Here is a 21,344-nt window from a genome sequence, read left to right as displayed (position 1 = left end):
GAGTGAGACAGTCCTATCCTCTGACCTCAGTTACCACAGTAATGATCAGAATGGTGCACCAAGCCTACAGCTGCTGTGTCCCCATAACAACCTAATTTAACACAGTCCCTACAGTGACCTCAAGACATATGCTTGATCCTGCATAACCCCCATATGTGGTATCATCGAATAGAAAGCACAGTGAGCACCAAGATAATCCACCACCTGAGAGGTGTGGCAGATGCTGATTAAACAGTATGATTATGACACAGGTGTGCCTTGGACTGGTCGCAATAAAATCTGACTCTATAATGTGCAGTTTGACCTTGAAAAAAGACATTTAGTTAAAGTATTATAGCTACTAACTATAGCTATTTCACAAAGAACTACAGATACTAAAGTTATGATCCTCCTTACTCCTCCTCTTTACTCTACTAACTCTTGAAAAATAGCAAAAACAAGAGAGTTGCATTTATATTTTTTGTTAAGTTCAGTTAAAAAAAAACTCTGTTCCTTTGACTTGATCTAAATGGAATATATTACAATACATTTTTAATAATTACAAATATAAAATGAAATACTAAAAGCATATAAGAAGTTGTATGATGTCTTATGCATACTGAGCAGCCATGTGTAACAAAACAAATTAAAATTTTAATTAAAGGTTTGCTTCAATTAAACAGAACCAAGTCTGATGAAAGTCAAATTATAATACAAACAAACACCAGTGATATACTGATATTTATCTATACAGCTAATGAGAAAGGTCATTTGCATATTTGCTTTTCAGTAATTGTTGAAATTCAGTCAGGAGATGTTATAGTATTATAAGCCCATAAACATTTGGGAAGCAATTTTTTTACCAAAGTCATTTATTTAAGTTATATAGTTAAGTTAAGTTATTTTGTCCTCAGATGTATAATTTTAATAATCTTTCACAAATTCTTGAACTGTTTCCATAAAATGTGTGAAACCACGTAACAAAGATACGTTCTGTTGGCTCTATATTTATAATCTTTAACACAGAACGCATATATTGTAATGACACAATCTTTATATGACACATTCAGTGTAAGCCTAAAAATCAGCTGCCGTACCTTTGCATTTTAAGAATTTCAGTGCAGTATATACCCTAGGTACAAGGGAACAAGTTGTACTTGAGCACTGTAGGTTTTTTAACTACTGATATCTATGTTAATATTTGGCGGTACAGTGTGACCTATTGCAGTAGTCCTAACTGTAGTGTATATTTTTTATATCATATAATTCAGCCAAAAGAGTATTGTCAAGAAGATAATGTTGGCCTATAGCTGGTATGCTACCGTTTACAGTTTTATACAGTTTAGGGGGACTTCAGAAGCCTGAGGTGGTTGCCAAAACCAAAGGATGGAAGACATTGGTGCTTGTTTGTGACCTGTGTGCCGCTCTTAAAGATGGTCAGCCTCATATTAGGTATAAAATAGGTCTGAAGGCTCAAGATTAAGTAATGAAGTGATGAAGTCAAAATGGTATTCTAAGCAAAGAAGGGCTTTCTTAGCATCAGGCAGTCCAAAAGTGACCACACTATCAGAAGATCAATACATCAAGCTTAGTTCCCTGAGAGATAGAAAAGCAGCTCCATCACAGATACAGATTTAGCTAAATAAAGAACACAAGGCTCCAATCTTCAAAGGTACTGTCAAAAGAAGGCTGTCTTGTAGTGGTTTCAGAGGATGAGTAGCAGTTTCTAAAACATTTCTCAAGAGGGGAAACAAGGCCAAACACTTGGGGTGGGCCAACATTTCACAGTGAATAACTGGAAACAGTCCTATTTACTGATGAATCCAAGTTTGAGATTTCAGCGAAACATGGTGTCTTCTGACTACAACCTTCTTCATAAACATGCTACACCCCCTGGTGTTTGTGGAGGATTCATACTGCAGCAGGATAAAAACCCCAAACATACCATAAAAACCAAAGAAGATCAATGGGTCCCGACTGTCATGGACTTTCCATGGTCATCTGACCTCAGCCCCATTAAACATTTAAGGGGGCACTTAAACCGAGAAAGCCAAGCGTTCTGTGATCTTGTGAACTTTTCAAATTCAAGTCTCAAATTAAGCTAATGTTATCATGCTTAATGAGAAAAAAAACAGTATAACATTCAAAACAAATGCACAATAGCAGTATCTTGACTAGTGGTCTCAGACTTTTGGACCCCACTGTATGTTTGGTTAGATTCAATCATTTAGAAATCTTTCTAATCAAACATCACAACTGTGAGGTCCAAGGCATGGTTGAGATTTAGTATGGGATGCTGATTATTAACAATGAGGCACAAGTATTGTGTGTTAAAAACGTGAGGTTGCCTTCAAAATAAAGAGTGAAACCCAACTCATTAACATGTGTTGCTCTTCTTTCACGACCCAGCAGGTCTGTATGTAGTGGAAATAAATGAAAGAGGTTTACAAATGGCAGGTATCTCCATTCAGTGCTTGTTGAAACTGTGTTACAAGGTTGTTGATTCAATTCTGAGGCAATATGTGAGGCTGCAGTAGTCTTTAGTTTCATTCTGTTCGGTCTGACTGTGTTATGTGTGCGTGGGTGTGTGTGTGTGTGTGTGTGTTCAGGGGGCTTTTCAACCTTCACTCGTCTTTTGTCTCTTCATTTATTTGTCTGTTTGGTGGCTGTTTTAAAATATGAAAATGAAATGGCACATCTATTTAAACTGCATGACTAATATATGTTAGTGAGCTTCAGACCACAGTCTGTTGGTGCCATATATCATCATGCATTTTGAACATTTCTTTGAGCCATATTAGCTTATTTTATATATTTCAGGTCTTTGCAGAGCTCTTCTGTCTCTCTGCAACACTCGGTAGTTCCCTTATGAAGCCTTGACATAATTGGACATGGTTAAGACTGTTGTGTGATTCCATAGTTGTCCATATAACGATGACTGTTAATTATTTTGAATACTGTAGGTTTATGTGAGTCCATTACTTGTTCGCCTATATCAGGTCAAATATATCTGAGCATTGAGAAAATAATGCCAGTTTATTAGTTGCAGTTACAGCGTGGATGTTGTCACAAATGGCATTTACAAGCTAGAAACTGATAATTAAGGTAACTGTGATATGACATGTCATTATGAATGTTCATACTCAGTTCACCTTCTGCTAATTGGCAAACAATCCAATATAACTCCAGTCTCACCACCTTGATGATAAAATATCTTTCATTCGTTTATTCAGTTCTTATATATAGTGCTCCCTGGTTATATTTATTCCTGTGACAATAATATTTAACATACTATAGAGGAAAATGTTCAGCCCTATTCAGACCTTTTCTTTTCATGTGTTTCCTCATAGTCCACAGAGGTTCGCTTGCCAGCACTGACAATAATGAAGAGTAGACAGTGCTGGTACAGTGATAGAGAAAAACAGCTGACGGATAACTCAGACAGCTTAGAAGTGTTTGTTTTGTCTCCCCTTGGCAAAGCAGAGAGAATCCATAAGATGCTTTTTACTTTGTTCATCACTCTCTGCTTTGTCTTTTGCTATGTTTTCTCTGTCTGCAATAATTGCACTCCTGACTCCCCTTGTTCTTTTCTTTGTCTTTGCTTTATGCCCTCTGCAGGTTTGTTTTCTTGGAGTAGTTCATGGTTCAGCAGTCCCTCTAGGGAGAACTCTACACCAGCCAGTGAAGAATCACCCACTCATTTGGCATCTACTTTGGCCGCCTCCAGTAACTCTATGACTACAGAGAGCACCAAGAGCTGGAAGAATTCAGAGACACACATGTCCACTGCCTCCAGCTCTGCTGCAGAAATCACCTCATTCAGTGGAGAAACCTGGGTCCGCGTTGAAGCGAAGACCACCACCCAACCAGGTGAAAAGAGGGAGGAGACCGTGACCTCTCGAGCCGGCGGTAGAGGCGGCAGAGGCAGGAAGAAGAACAGAGGGGAGGACAGAAGCAAAGGAGATGACAAGGGGAGAGGAGAGGATAAGGGAAAAGCAGAAGACGAGGGGAGCGGAGAAATCACTGGTGCAGAAGCCAAAGGTGAGATACAAGTTTCACGTCGACCAGTTGGAACAAGTAAACCAAGAGAAAGATCCAGAGAAAGATCTAGAGAGAGGGGTCACAGGAAGGGACAGTCCACAACCACCACGACTACTACTACCACCACTAGTCCTCTGGAGCTCACAGTGATGACCACAACTGTGTCGGAAAGTGCTGACTTAACTACATCTGAATCCCCGTCCACCTCACCAGTAGAAACACCATCACCATCAGTTTCAGATCCATCGCAGTCCCTCTCCTCATCTCCATTGCCGTCCGTCACTACGTCTGTGTCAGCATCTCCATCCTTTTCTCAACCATCCCCATCTCAATCTCAGTTTGAATCCCAGTCTCCCTCCCCATCTCCATCAATTCCATCTTCCTCCTCTCCATCTCCAGTCACTTCCTCACCACCATCCAATTCCCAAACGCCATCCCACTCACCCTCACCCTCACCCTCATCAGCCCCTTCCCATTCCCCATCTCAAACTGTTGAATCAGGGGACCCAGCTTCATCTCCTCACACAGACGAACTGGACAGCTCCACTACTAACCCCCTGACATCACTTAACTGGGTCCCGGTGGAGAAAGCAGTTCTGAACAGCTCTCTGGATTATCATCCATTACTGCCCGGACCCCCAGATGAGGAGGAGCCTGCCTGGTCTCATGCTGTGGGCTCGGGGGCTCTGTTACCTGGCAACATGGAGGAGGAGAGCAACAAAGGAGGAGTCAACATCAGTACCATTACTCTCAGCCCAACAGGTTAGCAAGTCTGTTTTTATCATCCATTTGTCATTCTGGTTGGCTTTATTTTATTTGATGTGCCCATGTATCTGTAATTAAAATGATTATGAGATTATATCACAAAAAACATTTTTAATTTGATATCCTCAGAGTATAATTCTGATTATTACATCTTGGTTTTTATTTGTTTCATTTTGCACATTATTACTATTGGGAATAGTAAGATTGTACTCAGTTAATTGCTGAGATCTGTGAATGCGCAACATTGCTAAAAAAGAAGTCTGATGGGACGGAAAACATGAGTAGTCAGATGATCAGATACATTAGGGACTATTTCTAAAAAGTGGTTCAGATATTCTGTCTACTGGTTTATAACCAGTGATGGGCAGTGACATATTACAATAATGTGGTCTCTTCACATATTACACTAAATAATCCCTTTTGTGGTGGCCACTTTTTTCTAGTGGTTTGATGGAAAGTTTATGTTTTGTGCATGTAGTGGAAACAGTACGTGTTAGCTTGGTTCTGGAAGTGGGGAGGCAATTAACTCTTGCCACAAGACAAGAAATGTTTTTTTTCTGGGAACTTTAATATACAAAATTGTCATATTCATATGTTGCATCTTCTTAGCTGACTTGCCAATGTTAACCACTGGTAAACTGACATTCATGTTGAACCTGTGGCTGTGGCTCAGGAGGTAGAGCTGGATGTTGTCCACTAATCAAATGATCGGCTCCTCCAAGATGTCAGAGTGTCCTTGGGCAAGACACTGAATCATCAGTATAGGAATATGTATGAATGATTAGCTCCATGCATGGCCATTGTCATCAGTGTATGTATTTGTGAATGCAATATGTAGTGTAAAGGCGCCTGGAGTGGTCTGCTCAAAGGTTACACAATCTATCTGTAGTGTGATGAGCAATATGAGTAATAATAACTTATGTTGTTCAGTTATTAGTAAAGTAATGTAGTTACTTTTGAGTGAATTTCAAGAAATTTGCCCAACATATCTTATAATCTGATTGTGTAACTATTCATAATCTGATCCTCTGACAGTTTGTTTGTTGCTGTGGTGCATTTATTTGTCACAGTATGCCTGTATGTCTCAGAAATTACTTTGGTAGGTACATTGTTATCATGGTCTGTAGAAATGAAGGCCGAAAAAAAATCACCATCCTTTAAGACTGCCTTTTCATTTCCTCCCCTGACCTTGCCACAGGCACATTTATTCAAAAAAAATTCAGTGTGCATTCCCCCCGATGAATACCTTTTATTCCCACCAGAAGCAGAGACCACGCTCCTGCCACCATACACAATCTGTTGATTAAGTCTGTAGCTCGGTATCTCAGTGAAGCTCCTGGCTGGCTACCTGGTTTACTACTTATTTTTCGCTTGATAATGAGAGCTCATACTGCAAACATCCTATCACCCAGCGTTTGAAAGCCCCACGGGCATCATGCTATCACACATTTCTATGGTGATTTATTTTACTCCCTTTGAAAGCGGCTCATGTCTAATGCAGGCATCGATGCGCTTCCTGCTCACGGTGTGAGGAGTACGCGGATGGAAAACAGCTGTAAACTGTATCGACAAGAAGCTGGGGGCAACCATCTGGGCTGCTGGTGTACAGTATGAGGGTTGATTGATTGACTGAGACCCTGGAGTCATGCAGGCAGAAGGCCATAAACACACAAACACACAATGATATCTTTGCTACATAAACAGAAGAGGTGCTCGCAGGAGATTGAACCAGAATAATGACTTTCAGCTAACATCTCTCTCACACACACTCTCTGCTATAGTGCAGTCCCCTGTGGTTGTGTTTCATGGCGGTGGTCAGTATTTTCTCTCCTGACTGGATCACGGAGCACTTCATCAGTCAGTTCAATCAATGAGCGAAAACAGAAAAAAGAGATGCCTCAGGTTGGATTCAAGGACCTTCAGTAGCAAAGCACATAGCTCTCAAACATGAACACACACATTCACAAAGACACAATGCCATCAACCTTCTTTCCACTTTTAAACAGAATTTATAACACCATCTTTTGTAACATTTAAATTGCGGCGGGTTTCTTTCTTTCCATTATCCTCTTTGTGCTCTCCTGCCTTCACAGAAATGCCAGCGCCATCTGTGAGGTCTAATGCTCTTATCCGAAAAAATCATATTTCCAAAGTAAACTATAGCTCCACCATGTCTGTAGCTGTGATTACTCGAAGCAAAAGCTACGTGTGATGTGTGGATTAACACTTTGAGGTATTGATGCCGCTGCAAAGTATTATCCCCTTACTGTCCTATCTCTGTAAACTTATTAGTTGGATTTTTGCTGTTGCCAGCTTATTGTTGTTTGTGCCGGTGGTGTCAGCCACTGTGCAGGGCAAGGGACAGTCCACTCTGTCACCTCCTTCTACAGACTATTGATTTTTCTGCACCACTCGCTTTAATGAATGACCAATCGCACTAGGTTTATCTTGCACACACACGCACACACTGTAGTAAATCTGCTTGTCATAACAGTTGATATTTGTCAAGGCATGCCATGACCTTGACTGATGCAGAGGGTGAAAGTGCACTTCGGCCTGGACTGATGTACATTAAATGAAATGCATGGCTGGTTTTAGCACCTGACTTCAGCAGAATTCAAACCATGAGCAGATCTGCTCGCAAAAGTTGACATAAATCTATAGAGCTGATGCTATTGAGAAATCTTGCTCTGTACTATAGGACTATTTGTGATAGAAAACCTTCAATCCATTTTTTTTGTTTGTTTGTTTTTTCTTCGTTCCTGAACATTTATTTTGCTCAACGCAGCAGCCGGCATGATGATAATTCAGAGGATGTGAGTTTGAGATGTCTGCTTCTGGTTAGTTATTGGACAGGATCAGCCTCAAGGCTAATCATAGCCAAGGTATTGATTTCCATTCATTGCACCGTGTAAAAACAAACACACAAACCTACACACACACACACACACACACACACACCACCCTCCTCCTAAGCAGTCCTTAGTGTCAGAGAGAGAGCTGGCAGAACAAAGACTCCAACAGCTGAGCTTTTGCGGCCAGGATGAACGAGTGGTGGTTTTCAAAGACCTTAAGTTGCTATAATGAGCGACTCAGGGGAGAAACACGTGGTAGTGTGTCAATTGATATGGAAATTTGTAATTGTGGAAGGAGACCACACACACGCACACATTTAGTAGGTGAATAGCGGGGCCGAGTCGCTTGCCGGGAGGTCTTCTCGTTTCTGTTGAGGATGGCTAATGTCTGAAGTTCTCACGCTGCCCACTACGATCAGTGGAGTGAGCCAAGGCCTTGCTTTCCATATGGTAACCATGACAACTGTGGCTGTGAGTGGATGGCGAGGTTGAGGCTCTCTGGCTTCTGATCCCTTTGAAAAGAGACAGAGTGTGAAATGGATATGCGTGTATTATAACCGCTGGCTTTGGCTGAGCCGCAATGATAGAAAATTGGGGTGCCGTGTTTTTTCTGAGTCACACATTGATTTTATATTTGTTCAAAATCTGAGCAGCGGCAGGGGAAATTGTATTTAAGCCATCCAACTTTATGGGATCATGTGGAAATAAATATTTGAAGCTTTATTGAACCGGTGAGCTTAGAGACACCTGTTATACCCTCGCCAACATGAATCACATTTACAAACAAAAAAAAAACATTATCCTTCACAGAATCACTAATTAACTCCCTTATTTTGAATCCCTAAACGCCCCCCTCCACCCCCACCCGTCTGTCTTTTTCAGTTGAGGTGGAGCCCTGCATGACAAACCCGTGTCTGCACGGAGGAAAGTGCCTTCCTCAGGGAACGGGCTACAGCTGCTACTGCCCACAAGGATACGCTGGGGAGAACTGTGAGATTGGTGAGTGATGCTTACACAAACTCACACATCCCACACACACACACACACACATGCTTCCACACAGTGGCATAATACACTCAGCCCTGCGACAATCTGCACACATTGATGTAAGGCTCTCCAGCAGCCTATTGGCAGGTCAAAGGCCAAGCTGTCCGTCACATTGAGAGAGGAGGTTGAATGGAGGCTCGGGTCAAAGGTTAGGGTCGAGTCTGGTGATGGTAATAGTCCCTCAAGGTCAAACTATTGGTAGCTTTCACTGCAATGTTTTTTTTCTTCTTTACTAAACCAAATTTCTGTCTAAAGTAGCATCAAATAGAAAAGATAAAAAATCTACTTGTAACTGAAAGTGGTTAACTTGAAATTTGAATCCAAATTGATTTCTTGTCCCTGAAAAATACCTAAAGGTTTTGGAATTAAGTCAAAGTCTCTCCTTGTTTCATCATGGCAAAAAAATATTGAATGGCAGAAATCTTATTTGGATCAGAATCAAAAACAAATCAATTGTCCCTGACCCGGAGGCCTTTACATACCCACCAAACTTCATAAAAATCCATCCATAGGATTTTATGTTTTGCTGCTAACAAACAGAGAAAACATAACCTGCTTGTGCAGCTAAGACAATGGCCGAGATGTTTTGCTTAATGTTGTTTGTGATTACACCTTTAGTGGTTAGAGATAAGATCCTACAAGAGGGATAAGGTCAGTCTGCAGGCTGCCACGTTAAACCAAGTCAACTGTGACCTTCATGAGCTGTAAGACAAAAGAGGATCAGTATCTAGATTTAAAATCTCCCTAATCAATTCTTCTTGATCTAAATGTAATATCCTCTCCCCTTTTGTTATGCTGGTTTTCCTTTTGTTTGTTTCTGTTTGTGTTTGGCTGTAGCGTTGTAAGGTCAGGTCTGAATTATGCTTCTGCACAGCCGTGTGAGTCTACAGTATTATGCTGTAGAGGTATCAGGGAGCCAGATGTGATCCCGTGACTTCAAGGCAAGGATAAACATCTGCAGACAAACAGCTGAACCTGTGGTTGTTGGGTAGGCACAGTGAGCTGGTTCTGAGCAGTTTCCACTCCATTTGTACTTGGCACAAACAGCAGCTGTTGCTTATGCCGATTTGAATAGATGGCTTCATGCGGCATGTAAATGTACCTACAGCATTGTAAACAAAACATTTTTTAACACAGCTTGTTGTCTGGATTCAAATAGGAGAGGTAATGTGCCGTCCCTGAAAACACATAAAAGCTGCAAAAAGATTTAATTCAACACAACATCTCAAGTACTCGCTGCAATTTGCGTCACTCATGAGTCACTTGCACTGATTTTTTTGTTTTGTATTTTCACCTTTTTGTGCATAGTTAATAATGTAGAGCCGGCAGTACATGACAGAAGGGAAGTAACATACAACAAAGGATCACAGCATTTCTATGCCATGCCCCTTAACTGCTCCATTTAAGTTGAGTCCTTGTCACCACATTACAAGCAGCACATTCACACGGCCAAATGGAAAGCAGCCATGGATTATTCTTTTATTATTTATCTTTTTTATTATTAAAGTCTATATATAAATCCATATTTAATTCTGACAGTATATTTTGACTTAATCTTACTTTGTACGCCCACATTAACCTTCACAATAAGCAATATCACATAAGAGGGAGTGATGCTGCACTCAATATCAGCACGGCTGTGATTCGGTCAATAATCACAGCTGTGCTGATATTTAGTAAAACATAACTCCCTCTTATGTGACATTGTTTTTATACAACAAATGTGTTAGTTTACTGTAAAAAGTGACAACAGATTTATGATTTGTTTGGTTATTTGATCACAAATAGTTCTGAAATTGGACCAGGACTGCACTGTTGCCAAACAACATTTTCATTTTCTGTTGCTTTATGGTGTTAGCTTAGTATCCTGACTTCTTTCTGTTCGCCCTCTTCTGACAACCGTTAATATTTTTTGTCAAATGTTATTTGAGGAAAAATGTTCTTTCTTTGTGGAGCAAAGTTTGTTATAATTTAAGATAGATGGCAACTCTTAATTAAATATATTTAGAACACCTTTGAAGCGGAGTGATACATGTAGTTAAAAGTCACTGTTGTATAATGTTCAATATGAGATGATAACAAGATAACGATGCTTTTAATTTCTTTGTTTGTAGAGCCTGCTTTAAATATCATTTTTATGTTGAAGTGCCTTGTTTTTTTAGAGTTTTAATTTGCTGGATTATCCAATAGTAGACTACCTGTGATCACCTACCTCCAACTTTAAAACTAAACCTGTCTCCCTAATGTGGTGACGCTTTTGAAGTGCGACCTTTGATGTTAAAGATCACAATGTATTCCGTCACATATGCTCATTAGGCAGCCATTCCTTAAGGAAGTGATCACCTTATCACCGAATGAATCACATACAGTAACATACTCATCTGTATTCACAGTTCTAGTCACGCTGTGAGCACCTTTATACTCACTCTCTGTTCAGTGTCACAGAAGACGGGCAGACAGACAATCAAACTGACAGCCAGCAGCTGATGCGTGGGTACGCTGGAAGGCTTTGTTATGGATTTGCAGAATTTGCAGTATTATCTCTCTGAGGAGCAGCTTCCCCTCTGCATTATGGATGAGAGGGACGAGAGGATCTGACTTTTTATATTGAACAACAAAGAGCTGAACTGATTTTAATGGCGACAGGAAGTTGGTGGTGTGTGTTTAACTATGAGCTAGTACATCCAGAGGCCACACCAGTCACGATGGGCTGGGGGGCATTTCACATTTATATGACATTTTTTTTAAATTATATGTTACGCTTCTGTATTATTATACCACTTAACAAGTATTTTTGTGGAAGAGTCAGAGACCTGAGTAACTACTCATTACCGGCGTGGCCACTTTCTCCACTGCTGAGAAAATAAAGAAATAATGTAAACACACATTCCAGTCTCTGCAATTTTCAGATGAACACAGTAATATGTGATTTTCAGATGAATTTTCCCATGCTTAAATTTTTTATTATTTTTAGATCATCTCACAACATGAATCAAAGAGTTATGCTGTGTTGCTTGGTAGCTTTATGTTTTAAATGACTAATACTTGATTTATATCATCATTTTTTGTACAATTCCATCTTAGTTTTAGTAATTTTAAAATGGATTTAATTATAAATCTGCCACAGTTTACACATATCATTCATAGTAGCGTTAAATTATTTAAACCGATGAACCGAGCTATGAAAGGTTATTTCTTTAGTAAGAAAAGTGATGTTTGAAAATCTCTCAGACTACCTATGCTCTGAAATATCTATTTGATCTTACAGACAAACATTGCTTGATTGATCACAACTTTGAGCCCGCTGAAAGAGCAAGAAATCATATTTGCATAAATCTCTGGTTTCGGTTTCCATATCTGTTCCCAAAACAGCCTAATTTTCCTTCATTCATCTTAAAAGAGCTGCCATTTTTATAAACATATAAACAGCCTCTGCTGTCAGATTAAAGTTAGATCAAACTTTAAACACTTTGAAGCCACAGCAAAAATAAATAAATAATAAAGATACAGCTAGAGCTGAGAAAATTAGATTTTAAAAAAAAGATTCAAAGTCTCACACTCGTACCCTGAAACATATTTTGTTAATAAATCACACTTTAGTCCAATTGTAGCCAACCCTAAGTGTGTGAAGTCTTGTATAAGGCTAAAGGTCATCCTAGTTTGATCTGACACATTTAGCTCTTTACAGCCACTGACCTTTTTCCAGTGCTCAGCATTTTACTTGGTACTAAATAACTGTTAAGATCTTTATTTTGCACCAAGTTTAAACTTAGAAGTATCTTTTTTTTTTTTTTTTTTTTGCTTCTCTCGCTGGGAGTTTGAATAGATTTCTTCAGTTCTGGGGTATTATCACCCCACAGCGGTAAAAGAAAATTACATGCCCTCCATTTACTATGATGAAGTGATACTTTATGGATCCCCGTAGAGAAATGTTCCTGTTGCTTGCAGTGTTTTTTTTCCCCACAGAGGGGTTAGAGAGCACAGTTAGCACAGTAGCACAGCAGCCCGGAAGCTGGTAGGGTGTCTGCTGTTGCTTAAGGCCTCTTCAGCAGAATGGATGGCTGCCAAAATGGGGACTTGAACCCAGCCTCTCTGCTGACTAGTCCACCAAATTTATGCCTGTACTTAAAAGAAAAGCAATGCAACGTACGGCTTGCTATTTCCCTTTCATGCAGCCTTTTGTAAATGGAGACAATGAAGAAGACAAAAGAAGAGATTAGACATACATCAAGTCAACCTTAAGCTCTGTAAATACATAAAACAGGATGTAATAACAGTTGAAAGGCTTTTAGAGTGTCCTCCTCTGCGAGAGAGAATGAGGACAAATAAAGGATGTAAAGGGGATTAGTGTGTGTATTCTCCTCACTCCCTGTTTGAATAATGGTACTGTACTCACCAGCATGGACACATTTTACTGTCTAAACCAGGACTAATGATCAGCTCATTTTATGTCAGTGCTTGAATGGCAACAAACACCCACATATTTTTTTTATGAACAACATCTATTCAGCAGAATACATCCGTTTAAATGAACTCTAATGAGATCGGCAACCCGCCTGCTCTCACTGCTTTTTTCCTTCTTCTTCACAGATGTAGATGACTGCCACTCAGAGCCATGTGAAAATGGAGGCACTTGCATTGACAAGATTGATTCATTCCTCTGCCTTTGCCTGCCCAGCTACGGAGGAGACATGTGCGAGAAAGGTGAGAGCGAGGAAGCTGCACGCATACACGTGAATGATGATGTCCTGAAGCTACCTGAGGTGGGAATTAGCATGTGGCCTTTGTTCACAGGAAATGTCACTGAACTGTGTAACATCAACAAATCCTGCACTTTTTCTGTGTGTGGTACCACAGTGCTGAATGTGTTAAGTTTCCCAGTCATCTGATGCTGGCAGTCAAAGCTTTGTTGCAAACTGTGCTGGTGGAAATAATCCTGATCAGTGTGCAGCCTCTGTTACAGCTATATGTCATGACACAATATCACAAAGATGGATCTCTCCGCAGCTATCACACAGTGTATCTGTATGTGTCACAGGGCTGCAGGGTGACACATACTGACTCAAACTCCTGCAGGAGTATACATGTCATTTTCCAGGGTAGCGTTTGCATGGCTTTCATCAGCATCCTACAAACATGCACGCACCCACATGTTTGTGTGGTAGATGATATGAATCAGAAACACAGTTCTGATGTGTTTGAGGTGATATTGTTTTTGTTGTTAGAGATTAGCGCTGTAACTGTATTATATAATGTACGCAGTTTAAAGGTCTCCTGTGGATTTTACATTCGCTATACCTTGAAGTATCCTAGAGGTCAGACAAACAAACATGCTTAATGTGTTTCCTCCTTTAAAATAATTGAAATCATGCATGGTTTATATCGATGTTTGCTGGCTTGCAATCTTCGTCTTCTGTGCTTTTATCGCAGCAGTGCCATGCGCATTTCTGCGTTGCTGCCACGAACTGTCGATCAGTGAAATAGTGTGAAACCTGTGAATGTGTGAAGATTTACACATGACATCTCAGCTCAGTAGAGCTACTAGGGGTCCAACATGGGGACCTTTAAGTATAAACATTTATCATATTGTATTTTATATAGTAACTGTTGACAGGGTAAAAACGAATTTGGATCTAAACGAAGCAGGCGAACAGACTTTTTATTTTATTTATGGGGCTCTTTTCAAAACAAAAGATAAAAAATGTGCTTTGTCAGATGAAGTGAAATGAAGAAAGAGGAGACAAACAGAATTAAGTGGACAACCTACAAAACAAAATGTTTAAAATTAAGAAAAAGCAAATTGGTTTTAAGATGATTCTTAAATGCAATTTAATTGAATAGTGTGCAATTTGAGATATACGCTTATTTGCTTACTTGTATAAAAGTACTAATTAGTAAACTTTAGAGGTGCTGGTTGGCAGATTTTATTACCTTTGGACAGAGTAGGGCTAGTTGGTTCCCCCTGTTTAGTAGCAAGTGAATAACAGTCGAAATGATGTGGCAGCTGAGAAACAAACATGGTTTTGTTGCTAAATATAAACCAGCAATTAATCCACAAATACAGGGTTAAGCAGCCTGTAATAAAACAAAAAGGAGGCAATCTAGTCTCATCAGCACGAGGCAAGATTCATGTGTGTGTGTGTGTTTGTGTGTGTGTGATAGGTGGCACTAATCATCCCCCATATCACACACTGAACACACACAACTGCACATAAGCGCTGATTCATCAGCTCCAGAACTAAAACCAGCTTCAGAGCTGTCCTCCTTATGTGTGTGTGTGTGTGTGTGTGTGTGTGTTTGCGTGTATAGTCATAGAACTAATGAGAATTAATGAATATCTAACCTTTGCAGTTATAAGTGAATCCATGGGCCTTGGTGTTATTAATGAATACAAATAATGCAGAGAGAGGGCCACATGTGCTGTGAATTGAAAACGAGCCTGTTTAATTACAGTTCATGAAATTGGCTTCTCAAGGTGCAACAGTCATATATATTAGTCTTGATTCTTCTCTCCTCCCATCTTGTACAGACTATTTTATCTCACCTCATGTCCCTGCACTTAACTCTTACGCACAATTCTTGAAATTATTTCAGCTTCCTTCATTTCCTGTCCTCTTTTCTCTGAATCATTACAGACATAGAAGGCTGCGAGCACGGTTGGAGGAAGTTCCACGGCCACTGCTACAGGTAGAAATAATAAAAAAACTGTCTGCGCTGTTAAAATTAATGGAGTCCCAATATATTTACCTGCAACCACAGGTGCCTCATCTATCTGCATTACCCTTTTATACCCTGGAGTTATTCATGATATACTTACCGCAGCGCTCTCTACCATTTAAACCTGTCTGGCTGCATAATATATGAAATGTGTTTTTTCATATCCACTTCCAATACATTCTCCAACAGGTACTTCACTCACAGACACACCTGGGAGGATGCAGAGAAAGACTGCAGAGAGCACAGTGCCCACCTCAGTAGTGTCGTCTCTACTACTGAGCAGGAGTTTATCAATGGTACGTGTGTATTTCTGTTGGTTTGGGTTTATTCTGTCAAACCTACATGTAACAAAACTGTACTAACAAAAGTAAAGACACAAATCCAGTGTGAGGTCTGGACATAAAGAAACAAAAAAATATAGAAATGTTTTGAATTTAAAGATTTAATTTACTGTCTGATGCAAAACATGGAAGACAAAGCAAGATAAGGGAGAAAATAACAAATAATAGAAATTAAATTCTAGAGAAAAAGATGGTGGAATAGAAAAGAGGGATTGACTGAGAGAGTGCAAAAGAGATTTTTAATGTGTATGAAATGTCGATATTTACTGGATATCAAAGTTTTCACAAAAATTATTTAACTAGTAAGTCATGTTGTTCTGTTCTTTTCACAGGTCTGGGTCATGACAATGCCTGGATTGGACTAAATGACCGCACAGTTGAGGAGGACTTTCAGTGGACTGATGGCAACGATCTGGTCAGCTATTACATTTTTACATTTTTAATAACAATAAGCAACAACCAAAGTGAAAAAAAATCATTTCTTTTAATCAAGCTGATTAAAAGAAATGGAATATAATATTCAGAACTGTGTTTTCATCATCGCATAATCGCCTGAAAATAAGAATCATTATGTGTTTTTGTTTGCTTAGAATGAGCCTTTTATATCTACAGATGCTGTGGGTGCTCTTCTACAGTCTGTAGACTCATGTTTCTACAGTAGTCCAGAACAGACAAACTAAGATAGCTCTCGATAGGGCCTTTAGCGTGTGTCACAAGTTTTTTGTAGTTTATCCTACATGCTTGAAATAGGAGGGTGAGGTGAGACGGTTGCAATCAGCAACTTCACCGCTAGATGTCGTCACCAAATCTTCCACATTGCTCCTTTAAGTCAGCTACAGTATTGATTAAAATACAATATGTCAGATTTTCGTGTACCTGAATGCTGATTGGAGGATCAAAGTTTGTGATGTTACTATCAGAGCTCCACCCACATCAGACAGAGGTTCTTTGGCAGAAGATTTAGTATTCATAAAGGACCCTATTCCTCATAGTGAGAAACAGATGGAGGGAATTTGTCTTCAGCACCTTTTAAAGCTGTTCATATTTTTATCATTTTAATTAAAACTGTGTTTCCATTTATGTGCAAAATCTCCTGTGCAGTTTTACAAATGACGTTCTTCATCTAAAGTAACAGCGTTCGTCTTTGCAGAGGAGATTGGTGATTCCCAGCCAGCGGTGCTGATGAATGAAAGCAAACGCGGCTGAATCCTGTTGTTTGCTGTCGTGCAGGTATATGAGAACTGGAGGGAGAGCCAGCCGGATAACTTCTTTGCAGGTGGTGAGGACTGTGTGGTGACCATTGCCCATGAGGATGGCAAGTGGAACGACGTGCCCTGCAACTACAACCTGCCCTACATCTGCAAAAAAGGCACAGGTACTGAAATTCTGCTGGACTCAATCTGTGACCAAAAGTGTCCCAGTAGGACGTTATCTCAGCGAAGCCAAGCTTAATCAATTCATGAGGAGAGAGGACGTTTGCTGTCTTCATACAGTTTGGTTGCTTGTGTGTTATAGCTGACCAGCTGGCCACCTGTTAGTCATCAGTGATCATCATGAGTGCTTGAGATCTTTATGCAGAAAAGATTTCTTTTTCACAAAGTGTCAGTGGTTGGTCATACTTCATCAGCTGTTTTGCATCACTTGCACTTTTTCTCCATTTAAAGGTCACGGCATCAAATGCTCCAAAAGTTGATGATGAACACAAACTTAAGTGAAAATTGTGTATTGATTTCTGAGAGCAATATCAATCTTGATCTCCCCAAGGAGAGAGACGGCAGTAGTTGCTGTTATTGCCAATTACTGCCTTGTTCACACAAATATGATCTGAAATTCCATTAAGCCATTTTGCCACACCTGAACCTAAATGTGAAAGCAGCAGTGAGATTTTGTAGGACACAAGGAAGGTTAAAGATGGGGAACATGCTGAAGAAACAGATGATGGTCAGGAAGAGTTAGGAAAGTTAGGAGAAAGATGGAGGAGGACGTGGAGAAAAAGATTAAGTAGTTGGAGAGTGTTTGTTGTCTGGCTGTGGTCTCATGGATCAGTGGTTTGGCTGTACTCCCTGTCTACTGCAGAGACCTCCTTCTGGCCTCACCACAGCTCTACTAGAAACAAGGCTGCCATCTAGAGGCAAAACACACCTGCAGTATTGTGCATTGGAAATTGAATTTGGTCAAAATCTAATAATATGGACAGCAAAGATGCTAATATGGGTCTCTTTTGCTGTCGATTATTGTATTTGTACCCAACAGATACATAATAAAAGGACGCTGACATGATTATACCAAGTATTTCATCATGGAGGGGTCATAGATTTGGACGTTTGGCACCAGAAATAGAAATAGAATGAAATAGATACTGGATATATGCCAACCTTCATATGTATGATTTATCTGATGGCTTAATTGTATTATTTCCTGTGCAGTGTTGTGTGGGACCCCGCCTGCAGTGGAGAACGCCCATTTGATAGGTCGGCGGAGGTCACACTATGACATCCATGCAGTGGTCCGCTACCAGTGCTCTGAAGGCTTCTTCCAGCGTCACATCCCCACTGCCCGCTGCCGGGCCGACGGGAGCTGGGAGAGACCCAGGATCATCTGCACAAAGTGTGAGTGTGAGAGCCAACTGACTGGATGATGAAGGAAAATCACTCTGCACTTCATTTAATTAGTTAACAAACTATTATTTTTTTGGTGTAATCACTTTTTTTTAATCAATTGTAATAATTTTTTGACTATCCTGATGACCTTTAACCTTCCATCAGGCTGTCATTGTTTTTCTCTTTTTTGGGGGGTTTCCTGGTTACATATTTATAGACTAATTAAAGGTCCTCTGAGACTCATTTCATCATGTGCATCATGTATTTCAGTCACTGAACTACAATCAACTCAAAATAAACAGTCCAAACTAGTTGTGTCCCCTTGGCCAAAAATTAGGACACTAATAAAGAGGGGCAACCATGAACTGCAACATTTCTGTTTATAGTCAGAGTTTAGATATTTGTTGAATATAAAAATGACAACCTCTCAGTTAATTTCCTGTCATCTTTCTATAAATGAAGACATTAAAAAATCCCCCCAGAGCCTGCGGATAAATTCTCTATGCCATTATATAGGCTTATATTATGTTTGTGTTAGTACTTAAAGTTATACTTTAAATGCAAATTTAAAGTCCCTTAAAATATTCCTGTGTCAAGTAACAAAGATGTTGAAGTGCAAAGAAAAACAGTGGTGGTGTGTATCTATTTCCTACAGTATATGTATAACATGAAACCCAATCCACTTTTTTAGCCCGGCGATCACACCGGTACCGACGCCACCACCACAATCAGCGCCACGAACGCCGCAACCACAGGAGACACGGAGGAGACGGACACAAGGCCAGAGAGGACCCACACAGCTACTACTGAACCAAATAATACAATATCTGCAATGCCTAGGTGCTAACCATGGCCCATAAAGACAGACAGTAGTTCACATCACCCCAGATTTCCTTTCCTTGCTTCTAACCATGCTCTGTTTAGCTTTATTCCTCCTGATGAATAAGGTTTTCTTACTCTAACATACAGTTTATCTACACACATCTACCCTGTCTCTTGATTTAGGGTGTTTTGATGCTTCTTTTTGTCTTCATCCTGCTTCCTTTAACCTGAGGTCCATGCGAACACTAACTGTAACACACTAACTGTTGTTAATGCCCCGCCTCCCTAACATCTCAGTAAATCCGCCTCCTGTCTATGAACTAAAACCGTCTCTCTCGGCCTGTCACACTGACAGCAGTGTGTGAGCGTGTGTGAGCGTATGCATGTCAGAGAGAAACTTAGAAAAGTGCTGAGTCACTTTTTTATGTAAAGGTTTGCTTGTTCCACATGAAAAATGACTCTCACCCTAGTATTCTGTTTACAAAGCACAGATGTAATTGATGCAAGATAGCATTCAGTCCCTGGTAACTCTGAGCTTTTTGTATGTGTACTGTAGCTGTTACTTTTTCCATAGAGCGCCTGACTAGCTGATCTGTTTTATTCTACTTACATGCTTTTTTTCTAATATTTGCAGTGTTTTGGTGTTATGTTACTATTTATTATGAATCAATTGCTAGTGAATATGCTTTCTTTCTTTTTTTTACTTATACTTCAGAGAGCCGATGTAACATCATTTTTCTATGCCAGTATATAAGTCCAACTCAACAATAAACTAAATTTATCATTTGATCACCTCTAATCTCTGTATTGTAAATATTGTGGTGTTTGTTATTGGCTGATCATCGATCAATAGCTGGACCTTGTCCAATCAAATAGATCCCCTCCCATCCCCATAAGTACTCTCAGCTAATGAATATGTCCCATTGACATAGATAGTGTGGACAGGAATATACAATACTTTTTCAAGATAACCACTTGATTGTATCTGAAATGCTAAACACTTTCAATCTTTGCACGGCTATATTTACATGATGGGTAGAATGTCCTTTGGTCCCTTTGATATTTGATCAGTCATTCACTTTTTTGGTGTTCTTATGACTTTTTGTCCTGCTGTTGTGTTCCATTCTTAATAAAGTGAAAAAATGAACAACAAAATTTCTGATTCGGTTGTTGCTGTTTTTTTTTTAAATACTTTTTTTTAACTTTTTTTATTTCTGCTGTGAAGTTGGGCATTTTAATATGGAGACTCGTTCTGTAGCCAGCCTCAAAAGGCCGTTTGAGGAACTGCAGTTTTTGGCACTTCCACATAGGCTTCACTTCACTTGGTCTAGACTAGACCTAACTATTGTATAAGTTGTAAAGATACAGAGACGTTCATGATGATCAGAGGATGAAGCCTTACTTTTACGATAGCACCACCATGAGGTTTACATTTGCAGCTTTGCCTGAAATATCTGGATAAATTGGCATAAAACTAGCAATTGTTAGCATAAACTAAGATGGTGAACATGTTAAAGATTATACCTGCTAGACATCAGCATGTTATTGTGAGCATTTAGCTCAAAGCACCACTGTGCCTATAAGTACAGCCTCACATAGAGCTGGCACAATGGCTGTGGACTTTGACTGTAGTGTGTACAGACCCCATAATCCATTAGTCTTTGACAGGAAAGTGCTGTTGTCCTTAGAGATTGTTTCTGTGTGTCACCTTGGTACCCCAGCAGATGAAAGTCAATCGAAAGCCTTTATTTTGGCTTTACTTTTCTCAGCTTTGCTGCTCACTTTATTTTGCACTCTACACGGCGAGCAATAGTTTTCTCCGGTTGGGTCTCACAAGGCAATTTTTTCATCTTTGTTGTGTCTGTGAGCAGAATATTTTAAAAGAGAGAAGGATGACCCACCAGGTGAGTGGGACAGATTGTGTTTGCCAGAAAAGTTAATAAACCCAGAGGGAGAGCGAGAGAGAGAGAGAGAGAGAGAGAGAGAGAGAGAGAAACAGTTCATCATCAACATCACTTTTCTTGAGGTAAATTATGGTTTGATTTTTACCAAAATTTGATCATAAAAATTAACATAGTCCTTAGACAGTTGTCTATTTTTTTTTAGCTAAACTGAAAGAGTATGATTTTAGAAATAAATTCTAGTGAGAAAATTAGTGTTATATTTATTTTCTCAAC

General features: G+C 39.7%; 1 protein-coding gene across 2 annotated transcripts in view; it reads left to right on the top strand.

Annotated features, from left to right (window-relative positions):
* The window catches only part of LOC104924855 (neurocan core protein), a 42,655-nt gene extending 22,804 nt beyond the window's left edge, over nucleotides 1-19,851 (top strand). For both annotated transcript variants that reach the window (XM_019262054.2, XM_019262055.2), the window contains exons 12-20: nucleotides 3,598-4,782; nucleotides 8,523-8,639; nucleotides 13,278-13,391; nucleotides 15,323-15,374; nucleotides 15,594-15,700; nucleotides 16,078-16,160; nucleotides 16,976-17,120; nucleotides 18,172-18,354; nucleotides 19,037-19,851. In XM_019262054.2, coding sequence (XP_019117599.1) covers nucleotides 3,598-4,782; nucleotides 8,523-8,639; nucleotides 13,278-13,391; nucleotides 15,323-15,374; nucleotides 15,594-15,700; nucleotides 16,078-16,160; nucleotides 16,976-17,120; nucleotides 18,172-18,354; nucleotides 19,037-19,155 — 2,105 coding nt within the window. In that variant the 3' untranslated portion in view covers nucleotides 19,156-19,851. The remainder of the gene's footprint in view (nucleotides 1-3,597; nucleotides 4,783-8,522; nucleotides 8,640-13,277; nucleotides 13,392-15,322; nucleotides 15,375-15,593; nucleotides 15,701-16,077; nucleotides 16,161-16,975; nucleotides 17,121-18,171; nucleotides 18,355-19,036) is intronic.
* Nucleotides 19,852-21,344: the final 1,493 nt, after the last annotated feature.

This window comes from Larimichthys crocea, chromosome XII, assembly GCF_000972845.2.
Source record: "Larimichthys crocea isolate SSNF chromosome XII, L_crocea_2.0, whole genome shotgun sequence".
In the NCBI taxonomy this organism is placed as follows: Eukaryota; Metazoa; Chordata; class Actinopteri; family Sciaenidae; genus Larimichthys; species Larimichthys crocea.
This window is presented reverse-complemented; position numbering and strand designations above follow the sequence as displayed.